Source organism: Myotis lucifugus, unplaced genomic scaffold (assembly GCF_000147115.1).
Source record: "Myotis lucifugus unplaced genomic scaffold, Myoluc2.0 scaffold_187, whole genome shotgun sequence".
NCBI lineage: Eukaryota > Metazoa > Chordata > Mammalia > Chiroptera > Vespertilionidae > Myotis > Myotis lucifugus.
Window position 1 is genome coordinate 646,073 of NW_005871235.1, and position 26,390 is coordinate 672,462.

At 38.9% G+C, this 26,390-nt stretch overlaps 1 protein-coding gene across 1 annotated transcript in view; it reads right to left on the reverse strand.

The window, feature by feature from the left end:
- Positions 1 to 26,390, reverse strand: part of EYS (eyes shut homolog (Drosophila)) — a 1,189,235-nt gene that overhangs the window by 65,666 nt on the left and 1,097,179 nt on the right. The window contains 1 exon segment of the mRNA XM_006096829.1: positions 280 to 462. Within this exon segment, the coding sequence (XP_006096891.1) occupies positions 280 to 462 (183 nt within the window).

The window sequence follows — 26,390 nt, forward strand, 5'->3', positions numbered from 1 at the left end:
CTCATGTGACCGGGTCACCTTCTCCGCCCTCCTGTTTGCCTGCGGGAATTCTTGCCCTTGATTGTAACAGGTAGCCCGGGTGTGAGCAAGGTTGCAGAGAAGGTCAGGGAACTGCCGAACGCCTGGGGCTACAAGGAACATGCTCGGAGCAGAAAACAGGAGGAGGCTGCATCTAAGCAAATGTCTCCTTTATCCACAGCCAATTAGAGTGTCCATGAAGAATCTCCAAAGTGTTCTTAAAGGAGCTAAGCAAGTCCTGGAGGGTTCAATTAATCTTACCATGGCCCTTCTGCCCGGTGAAGAAGATGACGTTATTTTGCAGTGCCGAGTGGTTGTTTGCTAGCTGAAACTTCAAGTGGAATTCATAATCGAAGCTGATGTCTGGGATCCGAGAATAAGCCAGGAATGAAGTGTATCCGAAGGCACCCATGCCACTGAACCTGGGCTGAGTGATATTAATAGCTGTGGAAAAACCCAAACCCAAGTGTTAAAATAAACCTGTACGTGTGCTTGTGAAAGGAGGGTTTGCTGATGCATGTGGCCAGACGGTCTGTTTATTATCACATTAATTACACTCGAGTGCTCTCAGCATTGAGCCACTAAGTGACTCAACGGGGAATTTCAGAACCAGAACCAAGGAAGCGCAGTGTTTTGGGACCCTGTGTCTATACTTTCGCCCCCAAACCCTTTCGCCATAATGGAGAATTTGCTTAAAAGAACAAAACCTTCTATTTCGAGGATTAATTTTAGAAATAGAAAAGATCACTGGCAGACAAAGTGTTTACCCAGGTGCTTTGTAAACAAGACTTGGCATCCAAACACTGACTATGACTAAGAGAGGAATTCACAGCTTGGAACAAACTGTGTGTTTCTAATCCTGCCCCTTCATAGTAGCGGAAGCCCTAGGTCAGGGGTAGGAAAGCCAAAAAATCAAGAGAGAATGTGATCAGTTTCCATGACCATATTGTGAATGATGAGAACTTTCCGTGAAGTGAAAAATCATTGTCTAAAAGAAATGTTCATCCCTACTGTGCTGAGATGCTTGTTAGGTCATGAAAGCATGGGTTTCAATAGGCCTGAAACTGTAAGGAGAATTCATAGAAACAGGAAGTGGTAAGAAACAGTTCAGCACTGGCTGGTGTGTTCAGTGGTTAGAGCACCGGCCCACACACCCAAGGGCCACGGGGTTGATTCCTGGTCAATGGCATGTACCTGGGTTGCAGGTTCAATCCCCAGCCCTGATCCAGGCATGTACGAGAGGTACCCAATTGATGGGTCTCTCTCTCATCAATGTTTCTCTCTCTCCCTCTCCCTCCTACCCCCCCACTCTCTCTAAAAATCAATGGAAAAAATATGATAGGGTGAGGATTAACAAAACAAACAAATAAACAAAAACACACAAAGAAAACTCAGAAGTTCAGGGGCCAGTGTGGACAAAATAGAATTGTATTGAGGGGTGCTATCAGCCAGCCAGCCTCACTTTTCGTCCTAATTCTATCTAATCTTGTACCCAAATTTTCTCCTTCATTGCTGTTTCCTTCATAAATAGTCCCGGCTGGCTTTTTTTCCCCCCAGGCCGAGAGGACCGCAGGAAACAGGAAGGGGGATTGTGACTCCCACCCCCGCCTGTTATGAATGGTGTTCCCAGGTTAAAGGATGTTCCTAGGATCTATTTATATTGGTTCCAGCGTTTGCCAGAGGAAAGGAGAGATTGTTTTGATTACTTTTTATTGCTCACTTCTTCTCAAGAGATGCCTGGCTCTCCTGGGAAGCTGTAAAACTAGAATTTTTACAAGCCTTAAGAAATAGCCTCATTCTGGTACCCAACACTTAAAATAAAAGAGCTTGTTATGTCTGGTTATAACTGTTTATATAGCAAATAATTGTGCTATCCTGGGAAAGATGATGCGAGTTATCAGAGGCTTTTATTTCTGTTTGTTTCACATAACTATTCAAATCGGGTAATTGTGTGGAATAAGTTGAACACTTCATTTTAATATTTAATATTTAATTAAAATCTGATCATTTTATTCTTTGTTAAGTGTGGCCTAACAATTTTTTTCCCCTGAAAACTCACCAAAATCTGATGTGGGATTTGGAGACCTATCGTCTTTCACATTTATTTTTTTTATCTAGTGGCTTGTGTTCCAGAAATAATGAGACTTCCCATCAGGCCTTCTACTCTCAGTGGTTCAGGGAAGTGAAATGTATTGCAAGTGAAATAAAGTAAAAACACTGACAGTGTTTTACCATCGGCAACCAAAACAGTGAAAACAGAATTCAATGAAATGTAATAATAAAATAGAGGAATGACTTAAAACATTTCTTCCTGTTCGTAATTTACAACGGAGTCGAAAGGTATCATACAGTTAGGTTATGTCAACAAATATATCACATGTATTTCACCGTCAGACCCTGTGCTCGATGCTGGTGACACAAAGATAACAAAGCACAGATAACTAGATAACTAATTCCTTGATCCCTACCCTCAAGGAAGTAGTGTGTGGCCAATTTATTCAACAGAACTGGGCTGAAAATTGAGGCTTGGCTGCTGAGCAGCACTTCCCCCGACAGATGAAAGGGAAAATCGTTTCAGACGGAAAGAACAGCACGTTCCGAGCTGGGGAGGCCAGAACAGCACGCGGTTTACCCAGGAAACTCGTGGAGTTTGCAAACTGTAAAGGACAAAAAGGAAGAGAGCAAGCAAATGAAACGAGATCGCCAGACAAGAGTCTAATCATGAAGGGCTTTATATTTTCTCCTCCACCTCTGGGTTGTTGGGCAGTGACCGAAGTGGCCTTTGAGATCTATCACTTGGGTGATGAAATGTGAAGCTCCGATCAGAAGAGAGAGCTGGAGGACTCAGCCCTGGTCAACATGAAAAAGAGGACTTTGATGATATGAAGAAATAGGACCATGAGCTAAGTTTCTACTGAACTGTAAATGTAAGACAATTTATGGGTAACTTGTTAAAAAAAAAGGTAATGGTGTGATATTTATCTGAATAAATAGTGTTATCCCACTTAAGTTTATGACAATTTTATACTCGTCAAAAGAGGTACAATGTGTGTTGAAACTTGAGGATAACAATGCCCACAGGAGTGGATCTGACACTCGCTTGGCATTCCTTAGTCTAAAGCTATGCTGTTGGATAACATTTCAACCTGCCCCATGTGGCCAGGCCTGACCTAGATGGGTTTAGTACGGAGAAAAGAATGTGAACCATCTTATTAATAATATTTCATATGCATTAAATATTGGCTTAAATAAAATATATTATTAAAATAAAGTTCACTTGTTTCTTTTCACCTTAAAAAATGTGGCTACTGCCCAGCCGGTGTGGCTCAGTGGTTCAGCGTCGGCCCATGATCCAGGAGGTCACAGTTCCACTCCGGGTCAGGGCATGTGCTTGGGTTTTGGGCCTGATCCCCAGTGGAAGGTGTGCAGGAAGCAGCCGATCAATGATTCTCTCCATCATTGATGTTTCCATCTCTCCCTTTCCCTTCCTCTCTCTAAAATCAATGAAATATATTTGAAAAAAAATGTGGCTACTAGAAAACAAAATTACACAGGCAGTTCACATTCTATCTCTACTGAATAGCCCTGTTCAGAAAACCGTGTGTCATCCGGCAGGCAAGTTTTTTCTCTAAACCCTTAGTTCTGACTTACTTCAAGGGGCTAAATGGCTTTCCCCACCTCCACATTCCTCTCTGGTTAGCTACTCCCTGTTTCTCTGTTCGTCCTTACAGTAACTCTTATTCTAAAGCGTATCAGTGGTGACTCTTTCATTTTGTTGCCACCCTTTCGCCCTTGATTTCATTTCAATATCTACCTTTTCTTTGAGACTTCTTATGTCAAAGTCACCCATGACCACCATCTTTCTAAATTCAGTGTCAGTTCTCTGTTTTCATCTTCTTCAATGTCTCAGAAGCCATGGACAGGGTTGATTATCTCTTTCTCTCTTTTTTAAAAACAAATATATTTCATTGATTTTTTTTTTTTTTTTAGAGAGAGAGGAACGGAGAGGGATAGAGATAGAAACATCAATGAGAGAGAACTATCATCGATCGGCTGCCTCCTACATGCCCCCCACAAGGGATCAAGCCCACAACCTTGGCATGTGCCACAACTGGAATTGAACTAGTGGCCTCTTGATTCCTGGCTCAATGCTCACTTGCTGAACTACACTGGCTGGGCTATCTCTTTCTCTTGAAATGCTTTCTTTACCTGGTTTCCGCAGTACTGCACTCTCCTAGTATTCTTCCTACTTTAAACAGCTCTTCCACTTGTCTCCATCTACCATCACTCCCTGCTTCATCATACAAACCATTTATAGGAGGAAGACCCAGAGTAGTAGTCTTTAACCTTGACTTCCTTCCAGACCTCCAGAGCTCCAGATTCATATACCTAACTACCTATTAGATACGTGGATATATCTGTATGTCCAATATGAGCCTGCAACTGAGCATATACAAGACAGAACTCTTTATTCTCATATATTTTTAAGCATCCTTCCAAACCCAATCCTTTCCCTTGTCTCTCAACCAAATTTCTTCCCCAGTTTTCCCTGTCTTTGTTCAGAACAAAAATTAGTCATCATCCTTAAATTGTTTTTCTGTCTCTGCCACCTCAAACAGTTGACTGGAAAAATCCCATGAATCTCATCTTCAAAATATATCCTAAATTCCACTAACTTCTCACCACCTCCATTAATGCCACCAAAGTTCAGTGTTCTATTCTCTCCAGCTTGGACTACTGTATTTGCTTCTTCTCTGGTCTCCTTTGCCACCTTTGTACCTTACGGTCTCTTTTCCATATTCCAGAAATACAGGCTTTTAAATATTAATTGCATGTTAAAAGTTCTCCAGTGGCTTCCCTTGAATTTGGAAATAATTAAAAACACACACACACAAACAACCCTTAGTATAGCCTAAAGATCCTAGTCTCCAAGGTTATTTTATACCCATTTCTTCTTGACCATTCTGTTCCAAACATGTTAACTTCTTTGTGTTTCTCAAACAATTCAAACATACTGCCAGTTCAGGGATTCTGCTCCTTAAGTTTCGAATGCCTGAAATTTATTCTCCCCCAAAGGTGAGACATGACCTGCTCCCTTATTTCCTTCAAGAGTGTGCCCAAGTGTCCCCTCTTCACGGGGGTCTCCCTGACCACCTTATCAAGGGATTCATCTCCTTTTATCTCCATCACTTTCTACTTCCTTAATCTGTTTTGCTTACTGCAGCCTAATTACATTATATGTTATTTATAGTTTCTCTCTCCCTAATTAGATTGGAGGTTCCATCAGGGCAGAGAGCTTGCATTCATGAACCAAACCAACAACATACTTAGCTCAAGTGGGTATGGAATATATATCCCTCAAGTGGTTGAATGGATAAATATAAAGGGCTTAACATGGTGTTGAAAGATAGTGACAAATATAGTTGTTATTTTTCTGCTGTTATTCTTTTTCTAATATCTTAACTATTTGGTACATATATGACTAAGGGGAAAATTGAAGCTACTGAATGAATTTGGAAAATAGAATTTCTATACCATTTCCAATACCAACCATTTCTTGTCTGATTTTTTTGTTTTGCATTTCCTAGTCATTTTCTTCTAAATAATAATATATTTCTGGATTTTTGCAAAGATAGTAGAATCTTAAACCTTCTTGTGTGGGCAAAAATTCAGACAATATATTACATGCTGATACTGAAAATCAAGATGGAGACCCCAACTTGACAAATCAGTTGTTCTTCATAATTAAGTTATATAAATATAATTAAAATTTCATCAGTTTTAGCTTACAAACATTGTTTCCTCTTCAATATTTGATAACAATAGCTTTGCAACTTATAAGCTAAAAGCACTAAGTATGTTTCTTAGGGAAATTAATAGTTTTTGACAAAAACTTGTGGCTTTTAACATGACAAAACATCTGTAGGATTCCTTACAATCTTGTTTAACATTTTACAATATGGACTTCAAAAAAGTTCCTAAGTTCGTTGAGGAATTCTTGAAAATATATAGTGTTTTCAGAATACATAGTTTTATATAAACCTATTTTTAAAATAAACCATTGCTCTATTTTTATACAAATACAAAAGACAGAAACTGTGGTTGATTTTCACTTGGATTCTGTTTTCTGTATGGTTGTTGTGTGTAACCGCCACAGAGTGGACACCAGGGAGCGCTGAGCTAGTGAAAATGCACTTCAGTTCTTCCTCCTCTGTTATGTATTTTAATGAAGCAAGCAGATGGTGGATGGATTTTCCCCCTGGAAACTGCTGATTTGGAAGACTCTGGTATGCCAGTTTTGCAAGCATGGTGTTCAGCAGCACATAGTACCTCAAAATATACATTTAACTTCGTCAGGAAAATGCCTTTACCCTTAGGCAGATGGATAAATCTGCAAAAATACAAGACCACTGCTTGCCTCTCTAGCTTTCTTTTGTAGATTTGAGTATAAACATCTTTCCTCTCTCTTAGTTCTTAACTTCTTAGTAAGAGAGCAATAGATTTAGCTCCATATCCTGCACAAATGCAATTAGGTTATAAAAACCATGTACACAATCATTGTTGTTTCTATCTCTGTTGCTGAACAAGTTCCGTGTGGGGTATGCTTCCACACTGTTCAGCATTATCATTTACACATAAAACAGTGGTAACCTACACGTATGATGTTCATTTAAAGAAACAGAAATGAGTCTTCTGAGATGTTACTAAGAGTAATAGGTGATGGTGGCTTGTACAGAAAACATACACTTACCTATCATTTCTGAACCAGGATGATACTCAACACAATCAAGTTCTCTATTCAAATGGGTATACAATATTTATTTCAGCCACAGGAAAAACATGAAATAAATATCACTGATTGATTGCCAATTCCTGCTGATACTAAATCATTCAAACGTTCTATGTAGATATATAGTTCCTACCATTCTCACTTCTTCATCTGTCAGAGAAAGTCAAGAACAAACAGAATTTTACATTAAAATATGAAAATGTAGAGCATCATTATTCTCATCCGCCAAGGAAATGGGAAATGATCAGAATTCAAAGTAGCACCTTCTTTTTAGATGCATAATTCTTAGAAATTAGTGCCATCTTCTGGCTCCTCAAAGTACTGCTTTAAATCTAAACCAGATACTGGCAGGATTTTTACAGTACCATGAAATGTACATATGAATCACATTGTTACATCTGCATTACAGTTTATGGCCTAAACGTTAGGAATGGTAGCCTGTACCATGTATCTGTAATTCACATTACATAAACTGTGCAGTTTATACCAGATTAAATATGCTTTGTAGTTTATCATGATAAAATCCCCAGATATTTCACACATGGAATATTCTAGAACATGTGTTTGGAACACTTCTCAGTCCTAACTCATGAGCTTCTTCTTGATAGTGGATTTCTAGTTGAGAATTTAAGAAATATCAAGGTTGGAGCAGGTCATCATTCAAGTGCTGTGGAAATACCTTTTAGCCTTTTAATCTATTATTTTGTAAGCCATGGATTTGTAAATGTATAAATACTCCATGTATTTATATACTCCAAAGTAATAAAAACAATGGCAATTACAATACCTACTATGTTTCAGTTGCTAGGTACAGTGTCTGAATTATTTTATTTCTTATAGAAACTCCAATGAGACATTCTTATTCTTATACTAGAGGCCCGGTGCATGAAATTCGTGCACTGGGGGGGGGGGGGGCAGTCCCTTAGCCCGGATTGCAAGAGGGCACAGGCCAGGCTGTGGGACCCCACCAGTGCATGATCGGGGCCAGGGAAGGACATAGGAGGTTGGCCAGCCTGGGAGGGACCACAGGAGGGCTACAGGGTGTGTCTGACCCATCTTGCTCAGTCCCAATTGGCCGGACCCCAGCAGCAAGCTAACTTACCAGTCAGAGCGTCTGCCCCCTGGTGGTCAGTGCACATCATAGTGACTGGTCGACCAATTGTCTGCCCCCTGGTGGTCAGTGCACATCATAGCGAGCAGTTGAACAGCCTTAGCATATAATTAGCATATTATGCTTTGATTTGTTGAGTGGCTGACCGGATGACTGGACACTTAGCATATTAGGCTTTTATTAGATAGGATTCCTGTTTTATAGATGAAGAAACTAAGGCTCAGAGAGATTAAGTCTCAGAGCTAAAAACTGAAAGAGTCAGGATTTCAGTCCAGGTTTATTTGATTCCAAAGCCTGTGTTCTTTCTTTTTTTAAAATATATTTTATTGATTTTACAGATAGGAAGGGAGAGGGATAGAGAGTTAGAAACATTGATGAGAGAGAAACATCGATCAGTTGCCTCCTGCATGGCCCCTACTGGGGACTGACCCTGCAACCAAGGTACATGCTCTTGACCAGAATCAAACCCAAGACCCTCCAGTCCATGGGCCAATGCTCTATCCCCTGAGCCAAACATTTTAGGGCAAGCTGTGCTCTTTCTAATGATGGCTAGAATATCAATGACATTGGCTGATTAAAATAATGTAAAACATGGGCAGATGTTTTATATTATTAAAGTTAGTACTCCTCATAAATTAGTTTCATAAATTTTATTCTATTCCCTTCACCCCCCAACCCCCAAGTCCTGGGTCATAGATTTGTGAAAATTGGTAGGATTCACATTCCTTCTTCCATATTTCCTCTTTCATGCTTAGAAGAAATGTAAACTTATTAATTGCCTTACAGTGCCAAAAACTTAATTGGTCCTCAATATATGTCAGTGAATTTACCAACAAATAGGTTTTAGTAAGAACTTAATTATTTATTTTCCAATTAAGTGGAGAATATGAGTGAAAAATAGTATTTCTAAAATAATATGGTTAAAAAGATTAGTATGTCTTTAAGAGTTTCTAAGTGTTTGAATATTTGGGAACACACACACACATGTGTACATATATACTCTGGATAAGTAACTGTAATTTTCATTTTTGGTTTTGGTATGGCATAGAAACAGTTTAGAAAAAGCAAAAAAATGGAAAAGGACCCAAAATAATAAAGCTGATTTATCAAAGAACCACATGTACTTTGTGAGAGGGAGAAAAGAAAGAATTTGGGAGCTTTAAAATCATACTGGGGTATTATTTTTGAATGGAACAGATCTTGTTATACATAATAGTCCCAAGACTTCATATACTAATAGTGAGCAGATGCCTGCTTCAAATGATGATGAAAACAAAACCATAAAAAATGACTAGAAGATTAAGAGTGAGAGATACAGTATGAAAATAACAATCAGGAAAGATAATGAAATATTTTATTTGCTATAGCATGAAGTATCTGGAATAAAACTTCATTTATTATCTTAGTTTTCTCAGTTTCAGGCAACAGAAACCAACTCTGGCTATCTCACGTGGGAAAGGAATTTGTGGGCAGGTAGATAGACTACCTCATAGATTCAGTGGGAAGATGGGAGAACCAGTGCGGGACATAGGCAGAAATAAAAGAATCTAGGCAGCTCAAACATAGCCAAGTTCACATTGTGTGAACAGAATTGTTAGGATGTAGGCACTGGATCTCTAAAACTGGGGACAGCCATGTGGCCATCTCAGTGACATATAATTTCTAAATATCACTCTGCCTTTGGATAATTTCCTTAGTTTTTAAGTCTTGGAGGAAGCATCTCACTGGCCCATCCTAGGTCATGAATGGGCACATAAATAGAAAGGTGCTGTGTAGCCAAAAACAAGAACAAAAACAAAACATAATACCCAATGAATGTCTCTCACAGACCTTTGGTTGCCCAGTGTCAATATGCATCATTTTTTTTTGTACTTGTATATTTAAATCAAAACTTCCTTCTATGACAAAGGAGCCATGAATATACAATGGGGAAAAGACAGTTTCTTCAATAAATGGTGGGAAAACTGGACAGCCATATGCAAAAGAATAAAACTGGACCACTATCTTATGCCACACATAAAAATCAACTCAAAATGGATTAAATGTAAGACTGAACATAAGACTGAACCCATAAAACTCCTAGAAGAAAATGTGGGTCGTGAGCTCCTTGACATTGGTGTTAGGGATGATTTTTTGGAATTGATTCCAAACGCAAAGGCAACCAAAGCAAAAATAAACAAGTGGGACTCTATCAAACTAAAAGCTCTGCACAGCAAGAACATCATCAACAAAATGAACAAGCAGTCGACCAAATGGAAAAAAATATTTGCAAATCATATATCTTATAAGGGGTTATTATCCAAAATACACAAAGAACTCATGGATTTCAATAGAAAAAAAATGAAGAAGCAAATAATTTATTTAAAAACTAGAGGCCTGGTTCATGAAATTCGTGCACGGCAGGGTTGGGAAGGTGGAGGTGAGGGAGAGCCCCAGCCTGGCCTGCACCCTCTTGCAATCCGGGACCGCTGGCTCCTAACCTCTGGCCTGCCTGCCTGATTGCCCCTAACCCCTCTGCCTGCCTGCCTGATCGCCCCTAACCACTTGCCTGCCTGATCACCCCTAAGCACTCTGCCTGCCTGCCTGAATGCCCCTAATTGCCTCTGCCTCGGCCCCTGCCACCGAAGCTTTGAACGGAAGGACGTCCGGATTGATGTCCGGAAGGTCGTTCGGCTGTCTGGTCTAATTAGCATATTACACTTTTATTATTATAGATGGTCAGGGGATCTGAATAGACATTTCTCCAAAGAGAACGTATAGGTAGCTAAAAGGTACATGGAAAGATGCTCAGCATCACTAATCATCAGGGAAATTAAAACCAAAACCACAATGAGATATTACCTGACACCTGTTAGAATAGAATTATCACAAAGACAAGAAATAAAAGGTGTTGGTGAGATTGTTGAGAAAAAGGAACCCTTGTGCACTGTTGGTGGGAATGTAAATTGGTGCAGACACTATGGAAAACATTATGGAGGGTCTTAAAAAAATTAAAAATAGACCTACCATATGATCCAGAAATTCCACTTGGGTATTTATCCAAAAATATTAACTCGAAAAGATATATGCACTCTCATGTTCATTATATCATTATTTACAAAAACCAAGATATGGAAACAACTTAAGTATCCATGGATGAATGGATAAAGGAAGTGTGATATATACACATACAAATACACACACACACACACGAATATATTCAGCAATTAAAAAGGAGATACTGCCATTTGGATGGGCTTTGAATGCATTATGCTAAGTGAAATAAGTCTGACAGAGAAAGACAAATACCATGTGATCTCACTTATGTGTGGAAGTAAAACAAAAGTAAACAGAAACAGACTCATAGATACAGAGAACAGATTTGAAGTTGCCAGAGGAGGTGGGGTGAGGGCTCAGTAAAATGGGTAAAGAGGTCAAAAGATACAAATTAGTCCTGGGGCTGTAATGTAGAGCATGGTGACTATAGTTAGTAATATTATATTGCATATTTGAAAGTTGCTAAAAGGTTAGAACTTAAAAGTTCTCATCACAAGGAAAAATGCTCCAATTATGTATGGTGTTAACTAAATTATTGTGGTAATCATTTCATAATACGTAAAAATATGGAATCACTATGTTGTATACCTGAAACTAATATAATGTTACATGTCAATTATACCTCAATAACAAAAACAAAACAAAATATAAACTTCCTTCTAATAACAATACTCTATAATATAAAAAAGTTACACTCTTGTCTAAAATGGAGTTTTCTTAAAGTCTTTTTTAAAAATTGCACTTTGTTCCAAGTCCAAGAGCTCTGCATAATGGCCATTCATCCTCCCTATGTTGTGATTCCGTCCTGTTATGGACTAAGTCGCAACATTCACTAAACTCAAGTGCTTTACATAGCGACCAGGCTGCAGATGACAACTGCAATGAGAGGGAAGTATGTGTAATTTTCCTTGTGGTTTGCTGCCCAAGATAGTCCACAAGAGGTGGCTCAGAGGAAGGAACTTGATATAGGGAACTAATTATAAAGGGGGAACAGGAAAGACAAACGGGGGATAGTGAGGCCACCCAGAGACTAGCAATAGCTGAACAGCTGAAAGCATCCATCAACTGCTGAGGTTGTAAAAGCCCAAGAGCCAGATCACCTGGAGGGAGCTGGGCCCATGAGGAGGGCCATTCATCAGATCAGGGGACCATGGCAGGGGGTGGGGGTCAGGACCTGGAGCCAATGGTAGACACAGTTACTGATAGACAGGCAACAAGAAACATTCTGGCTTCTCTCTTCCTCCTTTCCTCCAGGCTCCTGGCAGGGGAAAATGTAGTTTCCATATTTGAGACTTGGATCTCAGAGCAAAAGGGCAAATCATTAGCACACATTACAATGAAGGCAACTCTGGGGCTACAGTCCTGATTTCCAGAACTGGCCAAAAAGCCCCTTCTGATATAACTTTCCTCCTGGAATGCTCTCCTCTTTCATGTAGGGCAGCAGTTCTCAACCTGTGGGTCGCGACACCTTTGGGGGTCGAATGACCCTTTCACAGGGGTTGCCTAAGATAATTGGAAAACACATATATAATTACATATTGTTTTTGTGATTAATCACTATGCTTTAATTATGTTCAATTTGTAACAATGAAATTGGGGGTCACCACAACATGAGGAACTGTATTAAAGGGTTGCGGTATTAGGAAGGTTGAGAACCACTGATGTAGGGGAAGCAAACTTAAATTGTTCCTTCCATGACCTTATTTTCAGGTGGCCCTGCTGCTGCTGAGATTCTGTTGTGGTGATGTGAGCCTTCATTCCTGAGGGCCCTGGCCATGGTGGGCTTGAGATCTAGGCCTTCATGAGGTGTTAACACTAGATGTGTGAGGCAGTACCCCAGAGCAGTCTTTTGTGTGGGTGCGAGTGCCTGTGTAAGTGTGGGTACTCCTGCATCCTGAGCCCATTTACTGGAGCCCATGGAAACCTCTTCAGGGCAATGTTTCTAATTAATTAAGTTAAAATTCATAGAGTTATAAAATAAACCAACTTTTTGGAAATATAGCTAATAAAATATAACAAGTTTGTAATAAAGTGAAATTATGCTTCTTTTGTAATGCATTTAAATAGAGAGATCTAGCCGCAGGTATAATAAGTAGGGCAATTTCAAATTGTGAGGAACACAAAAATATTTTCAGGTGGTGTATAATAATTGTAATGTGCATAAGTGGATCTGATTTCTCTCGGTGACAGCGTCATGGGTACTGCCAATACTACTGTGGTTTGCTGCTGGCATTCATAATTAAGAATTTGTTAAATTTCTGTTGGAGGTGGAGAAAAGATGTAATTATTTTTTTCCCAGCCACATTCACACTTCCTTTGACCTCGAGAATTACCTGAGTGCTGCCAGAACCGTCCTCACCTGCCCACCTTCAGTGTTGGCTCTAACCTCCCCTTCTCACTGAGGCCTGCCTGCTCCATCACATTTAATCGCACCTTTCCTCTGTGTGATACAATTTAAAAAATGCTGTTTGACCCAGTTTTGAAGTCCTGATTACAGGATGGTCAGTTCCTTTCTTAAGCAGCTAAGTCAATAGCCCCTGTAGGGCTCCAGACGCTTGGACCCCCATTGCATGGCTCCAGGTACCAGACCACAGGGGCAGCTGCTAGGGGCAGCTGCTATGCCCTGGAGCACATGAAACTATTCAAATTAGCCAACCCACAGGGAGCCCTGGAAACCTAACTACCGCACATGAGGAGTCAGCACTTTACAGCTCAGCTTGCTGGTTCCCCGTCCCTGGTGCAAACTCAAGTGTGTCCCTGGTAGCAACCTTCTTTCACTTGGTGCTGTAAGTAACCAAAAGTTCTTCCTTTCATCTATCTGAGTGTGTTGTCCCACCATAAAAGAAATAAAACTTTAAATCTTATAAGCCACCCTGATTCCCCCAGCCCACAGCTCTGTTCTCTCTTTTTCTTCTCTGCATGTTTGTCTTGTTTTCCCATAGCGCTCATTACCTTCTAACAATTCACTAGCCTGTCTCACCCCACACTGGAGTGGAAGGCTCGTGCAGGCAGGATGTCGTCGTTTTTGTTTTCTGCTGTGTCCCAAGCACTTGGAACAGTGGCCAGCACCTAGCGGCTCTCTGGTACGTATTGTCACTCTGGCCAACATAAGTACAATAGATAATAGGCAAGTACTAAATAAAGAAAACTTTAAAATCATTGAGTGACTTAAGTATCTAGTAAGGAGAAATACCTGTGATGTTCTTGAATAGGAAGTTTTAACGTACTAACTATATTTGTCAATTCCCACTAATTTATTTTATCAATCCAATTCGATTTTAATGAAAACATATGCAGGTATGGATTGAGAGTTCAGAATAAGATACAAGATACCTGGGAGATTTTTATGATTAATGTCTTTTTTAATTAGTGAAAAAAAAGGAGGATTAGTCAGTAAATATTACAGCTAAATGAATCATTAGAATAAAAGAGGATTCATTAACTTAACCCATATCCCCAAATAAGCTCCAGCTGGATAAAAAATTAAATTGTTTCCAAATCTTGGCTATTGTAAATTGTGCTGCTATGAACATAGGGGTGCATATGTCCTTTCTGATTGGTGTTTCTGAGTTCTTGGGATACATTCCTAGAAGTGGGATCACTGGGTCAAATGGGAGTTCTATTCTTAATGTTTTGAGGAAACTCCCTCTAAGGTTTTGGTGGGAGCACAGGTTGTCTGAAGGGCAGTTTGGTAAAATCTTTAAAGTTTAATCAGGAGCTTATAATTTGACCCAGTAATTCCACTGATAGAAAATCTTCTCTCATGACTTTCTGGGGAAATAGAAATTTTGTATGCTCTTGGGGGAACTTAAGATGGAAACATTTTGTCTTTTATGAAAATAAAATAAAACCTCTAATGAAATAAAAAAAGAAAAGAATAATAGATTCACATAAATTTTTCAACAATAAACATAGGCCACTATTAGGAGCATAGGATTTTTATGAAATAGCAGATATTTGTTTAATGTAGGAACAAGGAAGAAAAAAGTGAACAATAATGAAATAAACATGGTCTATCAGAAGTTAATGTTGCCCAGCTAGTGTAGATCAGTGGATTGAGTGTCATCCCATGCACCAAAAGGTCACCAGTTTGATTCCCAGTCAGGGTACATGCCGGGATTTGGGGCTCTATCTCCAGTGGGAATCCTGCAGGAGGCAGCTAATAGGTGTTTCTCTCTCATCAATGTTTCTATCTCTCTCTCTCTGCCTCTCCCTTCCTCTCTCTCTAACATCAATAAAAACATTAAAAAAGAAATTGATGCTAAACAATGGCAATAGTCATTGTTCTAAAAAGCAGAAAAAATAAAATCCACTTACTTATGTAAAAATATCATATCTATAATTACTGTATGGGAGAAAACTAAGGAGCAGTTATCACAGAGTGAAGATTTTCAAAATAGTAACAGAGGGATTGGATTCATTAGGATCCCTGCTGCTTGGGGAATGATAACTTATCCCTCAGTCAGCCATAGCACACAAATTTAATGTAATTTATTTGGCACATTTATTAGTCTACTAGCACAGTATGTGAAAATCACAACACTAATAACTCTGAGTGACAAAAAGATGAATAAGACCCAGTCCTTTGCTATAATTCGGCCTTGTATCATTCTCTGACTTTTTTTTATGAGAAGAATTTTTTCTTCTCTTCACCCCATCCCCACCTTTCAAAACAACACATTTGAGGGTAAGGGCTATATTTGTTTTGTATTCCCTACAGCATCTGATATTATGGCATCCCATCAATCCACATGCGACATTCATTCAATATCTGTCAACAAATATACTGACAATAATTTGAACTCACAAAATAAAGAAGTATTTGTAAAAAAGAATACCACATTTGAACACTCTGTGGCATTATTATAACGTTCATAGTGACCAGTCGTATCTTTGTTTTTCTACTTGTCTACACATAGACTAACTTTAAGCATCTTGGTTAAATTAAAATCAGTTTGCAATCTGATGGTCATTTTCTCTTCTGAGTGGAGAATTTTGTTACTGATTTTCCCCCCCTTGCTACAAAAATAAAACTTCAGTCATTCATCTAAAATGAGGCAGGTTATTTCTGTTGATGTCTCTTTTAGTTAACGTTCTGTGCGGATGAGGTGGCAAATATGTGTCCAGACTGTGTTATGGACAAGAAGCAAGAAATGGGGAAAATATATAAAAATCCTAAGTGACTGCAATGTAACCAAATGGCACTCTAACCTTCTAATTAAGACAAGGGATGAAGTTAAGGTTGAGAATTCAGGCAACGAATTTTCTGGTATTTAACTTTCTATTGAAGTATAACATGGAAAAATGTACAAATCTAATGTGTAACCAACTTCCAAGTTATGTGTTGCTGGATGGTATCATTTTGTTTAGGATTTGGCACCAATATTCATGATTGGCCTGATATTTATTGTTCTTATCAAGTCCAATATCAAGTTCACCAAGAGTAGGGCCTTCTAGCACACAGCTCTAATAGTTCAACACGAATTTAATCAGCTATGAAGTGATGTGAGGATTTAAGAAAACAATATCTATTTGAGTTTGCTTCAACGGTCAAGTTCATTAATGAACAGCAGGCAGATGTTGAAGGAATAAAGAGTCAACTAAGAAGGAACACCCTACTCTACTCTAGAGAATGAAGGATGAAAAGAAAAAGAGGTGTTGTTCTTTTGCTTCTACATCCAAGAATGCTTTGAGCAACACTTTTCCCCATTGTATCATGTCGAACATTTGGGATATAATAATTTCTAAGTTTGTTCTTAAAAAAGCTGATTTTCTGAAAATAGACTTTTGCCAAGGGGATTTTTTAAACAAGTTATAATTAGACTTGACTTAATACACCCGTAAATTTGCAGCCCTCTGTGTTTTGCACAGGTGTTCTGATAGTCTCCTACTCCAACAGGGCAAGTGTTGACCAACCAAAAAAGCTTTTGGATGTTGGCGGAGAGGCACTGTAAGTCCTTAGATTTGCAGGATGGAAATTGCATGATTCCACAATAATTATAACATGTGGGAGAAATGGCTTTCAAGGTTTTCCATTCTTCTTTTGCCACACTGATTTAGAGTAAAATTCAGTAGCTCAAAATCCAGGACCCTAAAGATGCACTTTTCTCAAAAGCGTTTCTTTATTTTAACAAGTCACGGAGAACAGAGGTATAATGGAGGCAAAGAGCAGGTTTTACAATCTACAAACCAGAGACCTCTGAAATAAATATTTCTTAAATATTTTATTTTTAAAGTTTACAAGGGCAGTCAAACTTAAAATGCAATGGACACAGCAGGGTAAGAAAAAATCAACTCCACTCTGGTTAGGATAGCAACCCTGACAAGTATTTAGGGGATGCTCTCGGCAGAGCAGCCACAGTGATATGCTGTGGATTCCTTCAGGAAAGCCCCCGTGGTGTTTGCTGTCAAGGAGGCGTATGTTAAGCTGTGTACCCGGGAGACTGACAGGGATACACTCCAACAGGCAGAATTATCAGCCACTCACCCTTATGACAGCTTTTCTTCCTCTAGAGCTTCAAGACTTGGGGCAGAGAGAGTCCCACTGTAACAATTTCAAGTTGACTTAATACACAAGAACAAAAAAAGATGAGATTCGAAAATACCCTTGGCCCTTTTAGAATGGCACAGAGAATTACAGAATGCCATTTTTGAGACTGAATCATTAGGTGCCCTCTGGAAAAGATTGGATGTTCCCTGCCAGGTGTGAAGTCATCGATGCAAATCAAATTCGCAGGAAAATGCTGACTTGTAAAGAGCTGTGTTCACTTTATAAGCTGCTAACACACCAGTTTTGCTCGAAAGTGACTGATCAACAGCAGAGACAAGAAAGAGTTAATTACTTCCAGCAAATCCCTTACCCAGGACCAAAGTGCTATGATTAGAACAAGGGAATTAAAAATACAGCTGCATTTGTCTATAGTTCAGCCCATAGAAAAAAACCTTATTTTGAAATATATTAATAGGTGTACTTTTGCAAATTATTGTTTGCTCTTCAAATTTTTGAATTTCAGAAATAAACAGGAACCCAGTTTTTAGTAAGCCCTATAACATGATCTTCTTAGGAAAATAAGAACTCAAATAGCCCTTCAGGACTCCTTGCGTGAGTAATTCATAAGTTTTGAGATATGAACCATATTCCTGATATTGGGTGTTTATAACTCCCTTTTGCAGTTCATATTCAAATCCAGAGTTTACAATATCATCATTCCAGCCAAACTGGAATCCTGACTTTATCATCTAAGACTGTTTACATTTAGCTTTGGATTTTCCTTTAGCTCTCAAAGATAGGGATAAGGCATTTGGAACACTCAATATGGTGAAGAACATGCAGATGTTAGATACATTGGAGAATCTTAATGCAATGTAGGTACATATGAAGTCAGGATTTGGTTACAAACTAGAATTTTCAGGAATATTCTCTCTCTCTTCCTCTGTTTCTTTCTCATTATTCCACAATTTAATCTTTGTCTCACCAATGTGCAGTGACAGGAATTCCAGACCTCAAAGGCCAAGTCATTTTCTCATAGACACAGACCATGAGTTTATTGGAGTTACCAGTTTACTTTGATTAATCAATTCTGCAGTAATTGGTACACTTTCAATAAATACTCCCTTGCTGAATTAATGTTTTCCTCTAAGAAATCGCTTAATTGTGTGAGTTGATAAAATGTCTCTAAAAGTGTCAATCCTTTCAGGCTTAGTTGTTTCAATAAAATATATAAAACATAACTTGCATTGACCCAATTTTATGTGTGAAAATTAATATTAAATGATCATGTGGTTTTTTTTTATCAAAGTTGAGTACTTTTCAGGACACTTAAAATATTGAAGGGTCATCATTTGGTAAAAGGACAAAGAATTGAAAGCAAGGATCAAAACATTTTATACACTGAGAAAATCAAAACAAAAAACCCCCTAAGTGAATGCATAATGTAATTTTAAGCATTTTTAATTTTTATTAAATTGTAAGGAAGAGGAAGATTAGAAATAGCTCCCACTTAAATTTATTCTGCTTCTTCGTGCTTGGGAATGCCTACCACAAATGGGCACATTTCCATACAATGGCCATAAAACAATGCACATTTAATCCTGGACTTCCTGTAATGAGACTGCCCTGGTGTTAGCTGAGGTCATAGTCACTCTCCTCCTGCACCCATAGTATTCCTGTACTCTCTCCACAGCTCAGTTAGCATGAGTTTAGAGAATGCAAATTTAAGTAAACTTACTTGAATTGGTGGAGGTGAGTGGGTGGTTTTAAAGTAACTTTAAGAACAAGAATAAAACTTTTTGAATATGCTACTCCATTGTTTCCTCTAACTATATCAACCAATTGGAATTGTATAATAAATTTTATATATAATAATTCCAAGCATTTCAAGCATAAATTGAAACCAGCTTCTCTAAATTAGTTCTATGAAATTAGTGGCATGAATAAAAGCGTCAGGCAATAGTTTGAAGGGGAATTGTCGAACTGAAGGGGAAAATAAGACATTTGGGGGCTAGCTATCTGAATCTGTGCCAGTAACCTGCCTTCTGACGTTACCCCTGCTTGCCAATAAACGCACACTCTTGCTTGCCAATAAACTCCATTCTTATCAAACTCCATTCTTATCTGTGATGCCTGTCTTGCTGTGCAGAACGTGTTTCCCAGAATACTCCCATATACAACCCCTGGAGGGGCTGGTGCCAGGGCTGGCAAGCCTCTGGGTGTAATCTCACTTCCCCCATCCCAGCTCATGGGGGAAACATGATCCATATTTGGGGGACAAAGGAACTAAGAGTATAAAGGGAAAGTTTCGTCCATACTCATCACTCAGGATTTGGAGACTGACCCCCCTGAGTCGGGGCACTAGTGCAATCTGCAATAAAGGCTACTTTTCTGAAAATATCCTCTTGAGTGACCCGCTGATTAATTCTCCCGTGTTGCCTGGCAGCTCATCTGCAACAAAATCAGTGGTTGCTAAACTTTTTTGACTATGGATCTTATATATTATGTATTTAAAATTATATTCATATACAAATATAATATGGACATCATAAAACATAAGAAATGGAAATTATAAGATTAAGATAAAAAAGATGTAATGTTTTCTACAACACTGAATTCCTGAAAGAGGATTAGAGTACTATATACTGTTTTCAAGAAAGGCTGAAGCAATAGGGGGGTTGGGGTACATGCTGGGGGGCGAGAGCAGGTGGGGAGAGGTCAATGAGGGGAAAAAGGAGACATCTGTAAAACTTTCAACAATAAAGAATTAAAAAAAGGCTGAAGTCAGAGAGGTCTGGATTCCAGATTTACCCACCACTCAAGCATGATATTACTTAAAAAAACCCAAAAAACCCAGAAACATTTGTATTGATTTGAGAGAGAGAGAGAGAGAGAGAGAGAGAGAGAGAGAGAAACATCAATGAGAGAGAAACATTGATTGGCTGCCTCCTGCACACCTTCAGCTGGGTGGGGATCAAGCCTGAAACCTGGCATGTGCCCTGACCAGGAATTGAACCGGTGACCTCTTGATGCACTCAACCACTGAGCAATGCTGGCTGGGCGAGCTATATTACTTTTGATTAGCTACTTAATTTTTCAGAGCCTCAGTTTTTCTATCTGCACAATACAAATAATGACATACCTCATGGGGTTATTTTGTGGATCATGTAGGAAGATGAATTTAAGAGCCCTGAGATGAGGGCCTGGCACATAGTAGGCGCTCAGTAAATGCAAGTTCATTTCAACACACTCTTTCTTTCATGGGCCACCTTATTGCACTAGTGTGCCCTGGGACATATGTTTTGGAAATGTTCCAGGTTAGAGTATTTGTTCATTGATTATTTTATCATTTGACTTTTTTAATTGACAAAGACTTATTGACTATCTCCTAAGTAATAGGCCCAGTAGTAGGTTCAGGGTAACAGCTTGGATGAATATTCTGAAGAACTTTAAAATCATTTTCAATTCAGCAAAAGTTTTAGAGTCTACCCTGTGGCAGGCACCATGTGCTGCTCTGAGGCAGAAATGATTTCTATATTCACAGAGCTTACAGTTTGAGGCTGTATTTTTTTTTTAATGAGCTGAGGTCTGCCCACGCTAGGTTTGCACATCATTTTCAGCAGTTCTTGTCTCATCCTCAGGTAAATAGGAAGCCATTTTCAAGCTCAAAGCATGGAATGGCAAAATATTAGAAAAGACACAGTATGAGCACATCCGTTGTCTAAACAAAACCCCTTTAACTGCAGAGCTGCTATCATTGTATAAAACGAAGGCAATTTACATTGCACGCAAGCATCTCTATCCCTGTTTATTTCATTCCTGACCATCAATAAATTCCACTGCCTTGTCATAAAATGTTGACTGCACAGTTTTTCATGTAGCATAAATCGACTCAGACTCTAATCAATTTTCCATTTCTGTGAAAAATTTTTTAATGTAACAAATGTGTGTGTGCCCTCCATTGCTTGGTACCTGGCAGGTGCATCCCATTAACTTCGCTCTTAAACTGACCAAGCATAACCTGATGGGTGTGGTAGGATCCGACAGCTTGGACCGACAGACCTGCAAAGTGCAATTCTCTGCTGAGCTGCGGGATAAACTGCAGAGGTTTCCATTTCCACACATGGTCTACAAAAATCAATTTGCCGTAAATACATTCGGGAGAGACAATTCTGCCCCGATGCATAGTCTATCCATTTTAAAGGCATTTTTAAGAAGCAGGAAATGTTCGTGTTGGGAGGGAGAATTCCGTGATGTTGCTAAACAATGACAAAGTGCGGGAATGAACAAAAAAACCCCACACACATTTGGCCTTTAGAGTTTCATGTTCTACTGACAGTGTTCCAGAGGCAAACAGTGAGCGTTAGAGAGCGAATATTCTGTTCTCTGTTGAAAGACAGACATTAAAAGCTGCATTGTTCCCTAGGAATGGAGATGTGAAAATCTACACACTAATTTGATCTTTCATTTAGTGTGATTATTAGAAATTGCCTCGGTGGGTAGTTTTAAGACAAGAGATAATATGTCATAAGTAAGATCTGGATTTTGCTTTTTAAATTATTTTTCTAATTTGAAAAAATAAGTTTTTCATTTTGCTGTTTACTTTGATATTTCCTTTATAATATTAGAATAATATTCATACCACACTATCATTAGGTTGAAAAATATATTTCATAAACTTATAATTTATTAGAGCTTCTAGGCTGAGATAAGATAAATAAAATACAATAAATTTTGTACTTTTCTCTTAGAGAAGGCATCTAAGGGCTTATGAACAAAATCAGAAGTATTTGAGAAAACATCAGACTATAAAATTCAGGGAAATCATGACACTGATTATATCAGTAAAGATTAGGTTTAGCCTCATATAACATGACATATAACAAAATTATAGAGGTTTAAGCAAAATTGATTATTTCTCCTTCATTAACAATAAGTCTGATGGTGGTAATCCTTGACTGGTAATGTTAGTTATCAGGGATTTAAGCTTTTTTCAACTGTTTGCTTCTCCATCCTTAGATCTCCTTGAGATGACTTCTGGAGTTTGAATCATCTCATTCACATTCTAGGCTTCAGAAAGAAGGAAGGCTGTGGGGTCATGTTGCTCTGAAGGAGTTTTCCAGGGGTCAGTATAGTACTCTTAACACTTCTGCTTATATCTGATTGTCCATAAATTAGTGCCATGACCACATTCTGCCTTAAGGGAGGCTGAGATATCTTAGCTGGGTATATTATCACCCCCTTTCCCAAAATCAGGTGTGTAGTAACAAAAAAGGATAGAATATATTGGTCTAACATCTAGTAGGCCCTGTCAGAACTGATATCATTCCCTAAGTAGCTTATTTTTTTGCTGTTTTTAATAGGTGTGTGTGTGTGTGTGTGTGTGTGTGTGTGTTTGTGTGTGTGAATACATATATGTGTATAAATATATAACTAAATCTAATACTAATCATTGGTAGAAAGCATAATGCTTCTAGATAATGATTATAGCATTAATTATAGACGTATGAACAATTTCTAAATCTAATAAAAGTCTTTGACCAGATCATATTTCCCAGAGATATGTTTTAAAGACTCATTTGCTCATAAAAATAAAATTGGTAATAATCATTGGAATAATAAGCATAACTTTGCTCTGCTGAGACAGCCACTTGCATAAAGAGAAGAAATGTGCTAATTCAAAATGCCAATGGATTGGACCACAGGAATCCGTCAAAACTATTTTTCACACATTTTAGTGCACATTGAAATATATACTTATTTTAAGTGCTGCTTTTTAACATGTGCCAATCTAACTTTTCCCTCATTAATGATGCTGAAATAGGGAAAAAAAAGGGAAGGCAGGAGGTACACACCTTCCCACTGAGCAAAAGGTGAGGCAATTCCCTCAGTTCTTAAAGAAGAAAGAACACAGACCACTCAAAGGTTGCCGTCCACAGAGCAAGAGGAATCACTTTTCTGAGTGCTTTCTTGTGTGGCCACAATCACCTCTGTCTCCTTGCTCCCCTCTGTGATTGGACTTGATCTTTTAATATTTCTTTGCTACCAGGAACTAGAAAATACAGCATGTAAGCGTGGTGGGAAATGGGGACTGTTGAGACAGGTTGGACAGCTGTTGAGTTGGAAAGAAAAAGCTGGACCACATCAGAGCGCATGCTATCAAAAGAGTTACGAGGTTACATGACAGAAAATTACGTGAACTTGAAATATGCCTTTACCAAATGCCAGCCTGACGGGAAGCTGCTTTATAGAGGTATCATGTCCTTAGATAGCCAGGTGATTATGGGTGTCCCTGGAGCACTGCTTTCTGCCCTGATTTTCTAATACCCTGGCTCATCCCTAATCACTGCAGAGTGCCACCAGTTTAGAAAAAAATCTCAAAAGGAAATTAATTTTGACTTCCTTTAACATCCTAGAGAGTTTTCCTTTCAGCTGGGATTGTATCCAGCCCTCTTTCCCACAATGACAAAATGTGGCAGTTAAAGTGAACCTGTGAATCCTGGCTTGACATCCTCCCCCCAGTCCCCCATTAAAAAGCAAAAGTATTTTCTATGTGACCAGTAATGTGTTAGGCACGCTACATAAATTATCTATTTAATTCTTACGAAATCTATAAGGTAGGCTATATTCTTAGACTCCTTGAACTTGAACTACAGAGAGACCAAGTGCCTTGCCCAAGATCACTCCCCTGGTTAGTCAGCAGTAGAATGGGGATTTTAACCCAGCTAGGCTACTTCCAGGGCCGAGTTCTTAGGCAGTGGTTACACTGCTTTTTTCAAAGGCTGTGTTCCATTGAGACACCAAGGTTGGGAGGATAAGGTAAGTTAATTAGGAAATATTTCTAGAAGGGACACAGAGGGCAAGAGATAAGACATCCCATTCCCCTTTTGTGGTTAAGAAAACAAGAAGAGATGATTCTTGCTTAAGAACAGGCAACAGAAAGTCTGAATAAGAAGCACAGAGGTGGAAAGTAAAGCATTTTACAAGGGAAGGCAGCTGGAAGTTTTCAGTTTGTAGTGTTTGTCTCAGCCCCAGTCATCACTACCAAGGTCTCTCCAGAATGAATTGCTCAGTGAACAGATCAACAAGGTAGGAAATGTCATAATTATAGTTTTTATCATCCCCCAAAGAATATACTAGTATGGTAGATATTGTTATAATTTTAAAGAAAAGTGCTATGTAGCAACTATGACTGCTGATGAAATAAAACAAGCTGGGTTTTCACCCTCTGGTATTAACAAAAATGCAAAGATAAAAAAAGGGGTTTTCAGATATTATTCTGTGCCTGTTCTAAATGTAGCTGTAGTTGGGCAACAGCTCTGCTTATTGGTTGCACTATGCTTTTCTCTTTTGAATAAACACATACTCAGCATGTTCTGGACAATCTTCCTGGAAGTCAGATTGGTAACAGCGATTGGTCCAAGAAATGATGTGGGTATCACTTCACACAAAGGAAGCATTGTGCCTGCTTGATGCAGAGCTGGCTCCTGTACGGAGCTGACACTTGAGTGGGCATGTTAGTGATTGTTGTGGAATATTGATATGATAAGCTCTCCTTCCTTGACCTCCAGCTTCTCTGAAGCCTTTGCCTGAGATGCTTGCAAGAGCTTGCACTCTTGCTTGTATGGCAACCTAGAAGTGTGGGAAAATGAATGCCCTGTGGGGCAACCCTCAGTCGAAAGGAACCATGAGAAAATGGTTACATGCTTCTCTCTTTTGTCCCTAGGGCAGACAATTCTCAGACTCATTCTATACATTTCCTCATAAGGTCAGACAATTCTAAAACTCATTTTAAAATATGTTTTTTATTGATTTTTAGAGAGAGAGGAAGGTGGAGGGGAAGACAGAAATATTGATGAGAGAGAAAGATCAATTGGCTTGCCGCCTGCTCACCGCCTACTGGGGATTGAGCCCACAACTCAGGCATTTGCCCTGACCAGGAATCCGAACCAGTGATCTCTCGGTGCATGGGCCGGGCCTTAGACTCATTTTAGCTAGCTCTTCATAAGATCCCAGTAGAATCAAGCATGGTTGCCCAGGGTGATGCTCTCCTCCATATGGGCCTTTGTACTGACTTTTCCATTTTATTCTTTCTAAGCTTTCACTGCACTCCTGTTTCCTGAGATCATTTCCAAAATAAACTACTTGGATGCAATCCTTTATTCAAGTTCCACTTTTATGGAGCACCCAGGCTAAGACAATGCTCATTATAAAAGAAGCAGTATTTATGGGCTGAAAGATAATAGGGGGTGTTTGTGTGTGGATGGTATTGCTATTTAACATGGTTTTCTTTCCTCTACCAGATCCCTAAATATTGGAATCCTGAAGGGCTTAGTTCTTAGCCTTCTTCTTGTCTTGATCTACAATTTCTCCTTAGACAATCTCTGGCTCTATGGTTTTAACCACCACCTCTATTTTGATGCCTTGCCTAATTGTATCTTTAGTCCTGACCTCTTTCCTGAGCACCAGAATCATTTATTCAATTGTCTACATATCATCTCCATTTGGATATCTAAAAGGCATCTTTCCCATCACCTGTACATAGTAAAACTTGTTTAGCTCCCAATATGCCTTTACTCTTCCTCATGTCACCACCGCCTTCTAGCTATAGTCCCAACAAATAAAATTTAAAATCCAACAAATAAAATTAAAAAAATCTGGCTGTTCTCCATTCAGCTCCTTTCACACATTTCCCAGGAAGTGCTGTCAATTCTCTCTCCATCTCCAGACTTGCACCTCCACTGCCATCACTCTTGTCTTAAGCAAAATGATCTTTTGTGAGGATCACTGACAAAAGCCTTCTAAAATCAATTTCTATACTGCAGTCAAAATGGTTTAGACAAACAGATATGCACCACATGCCTCTTTAAAACATTCCAATGGCTTTTTAAGGGACCTAGAAATAAAAGTCTAGAACCTTCCCAGGCTTCCAAGGCCCTGCTAAT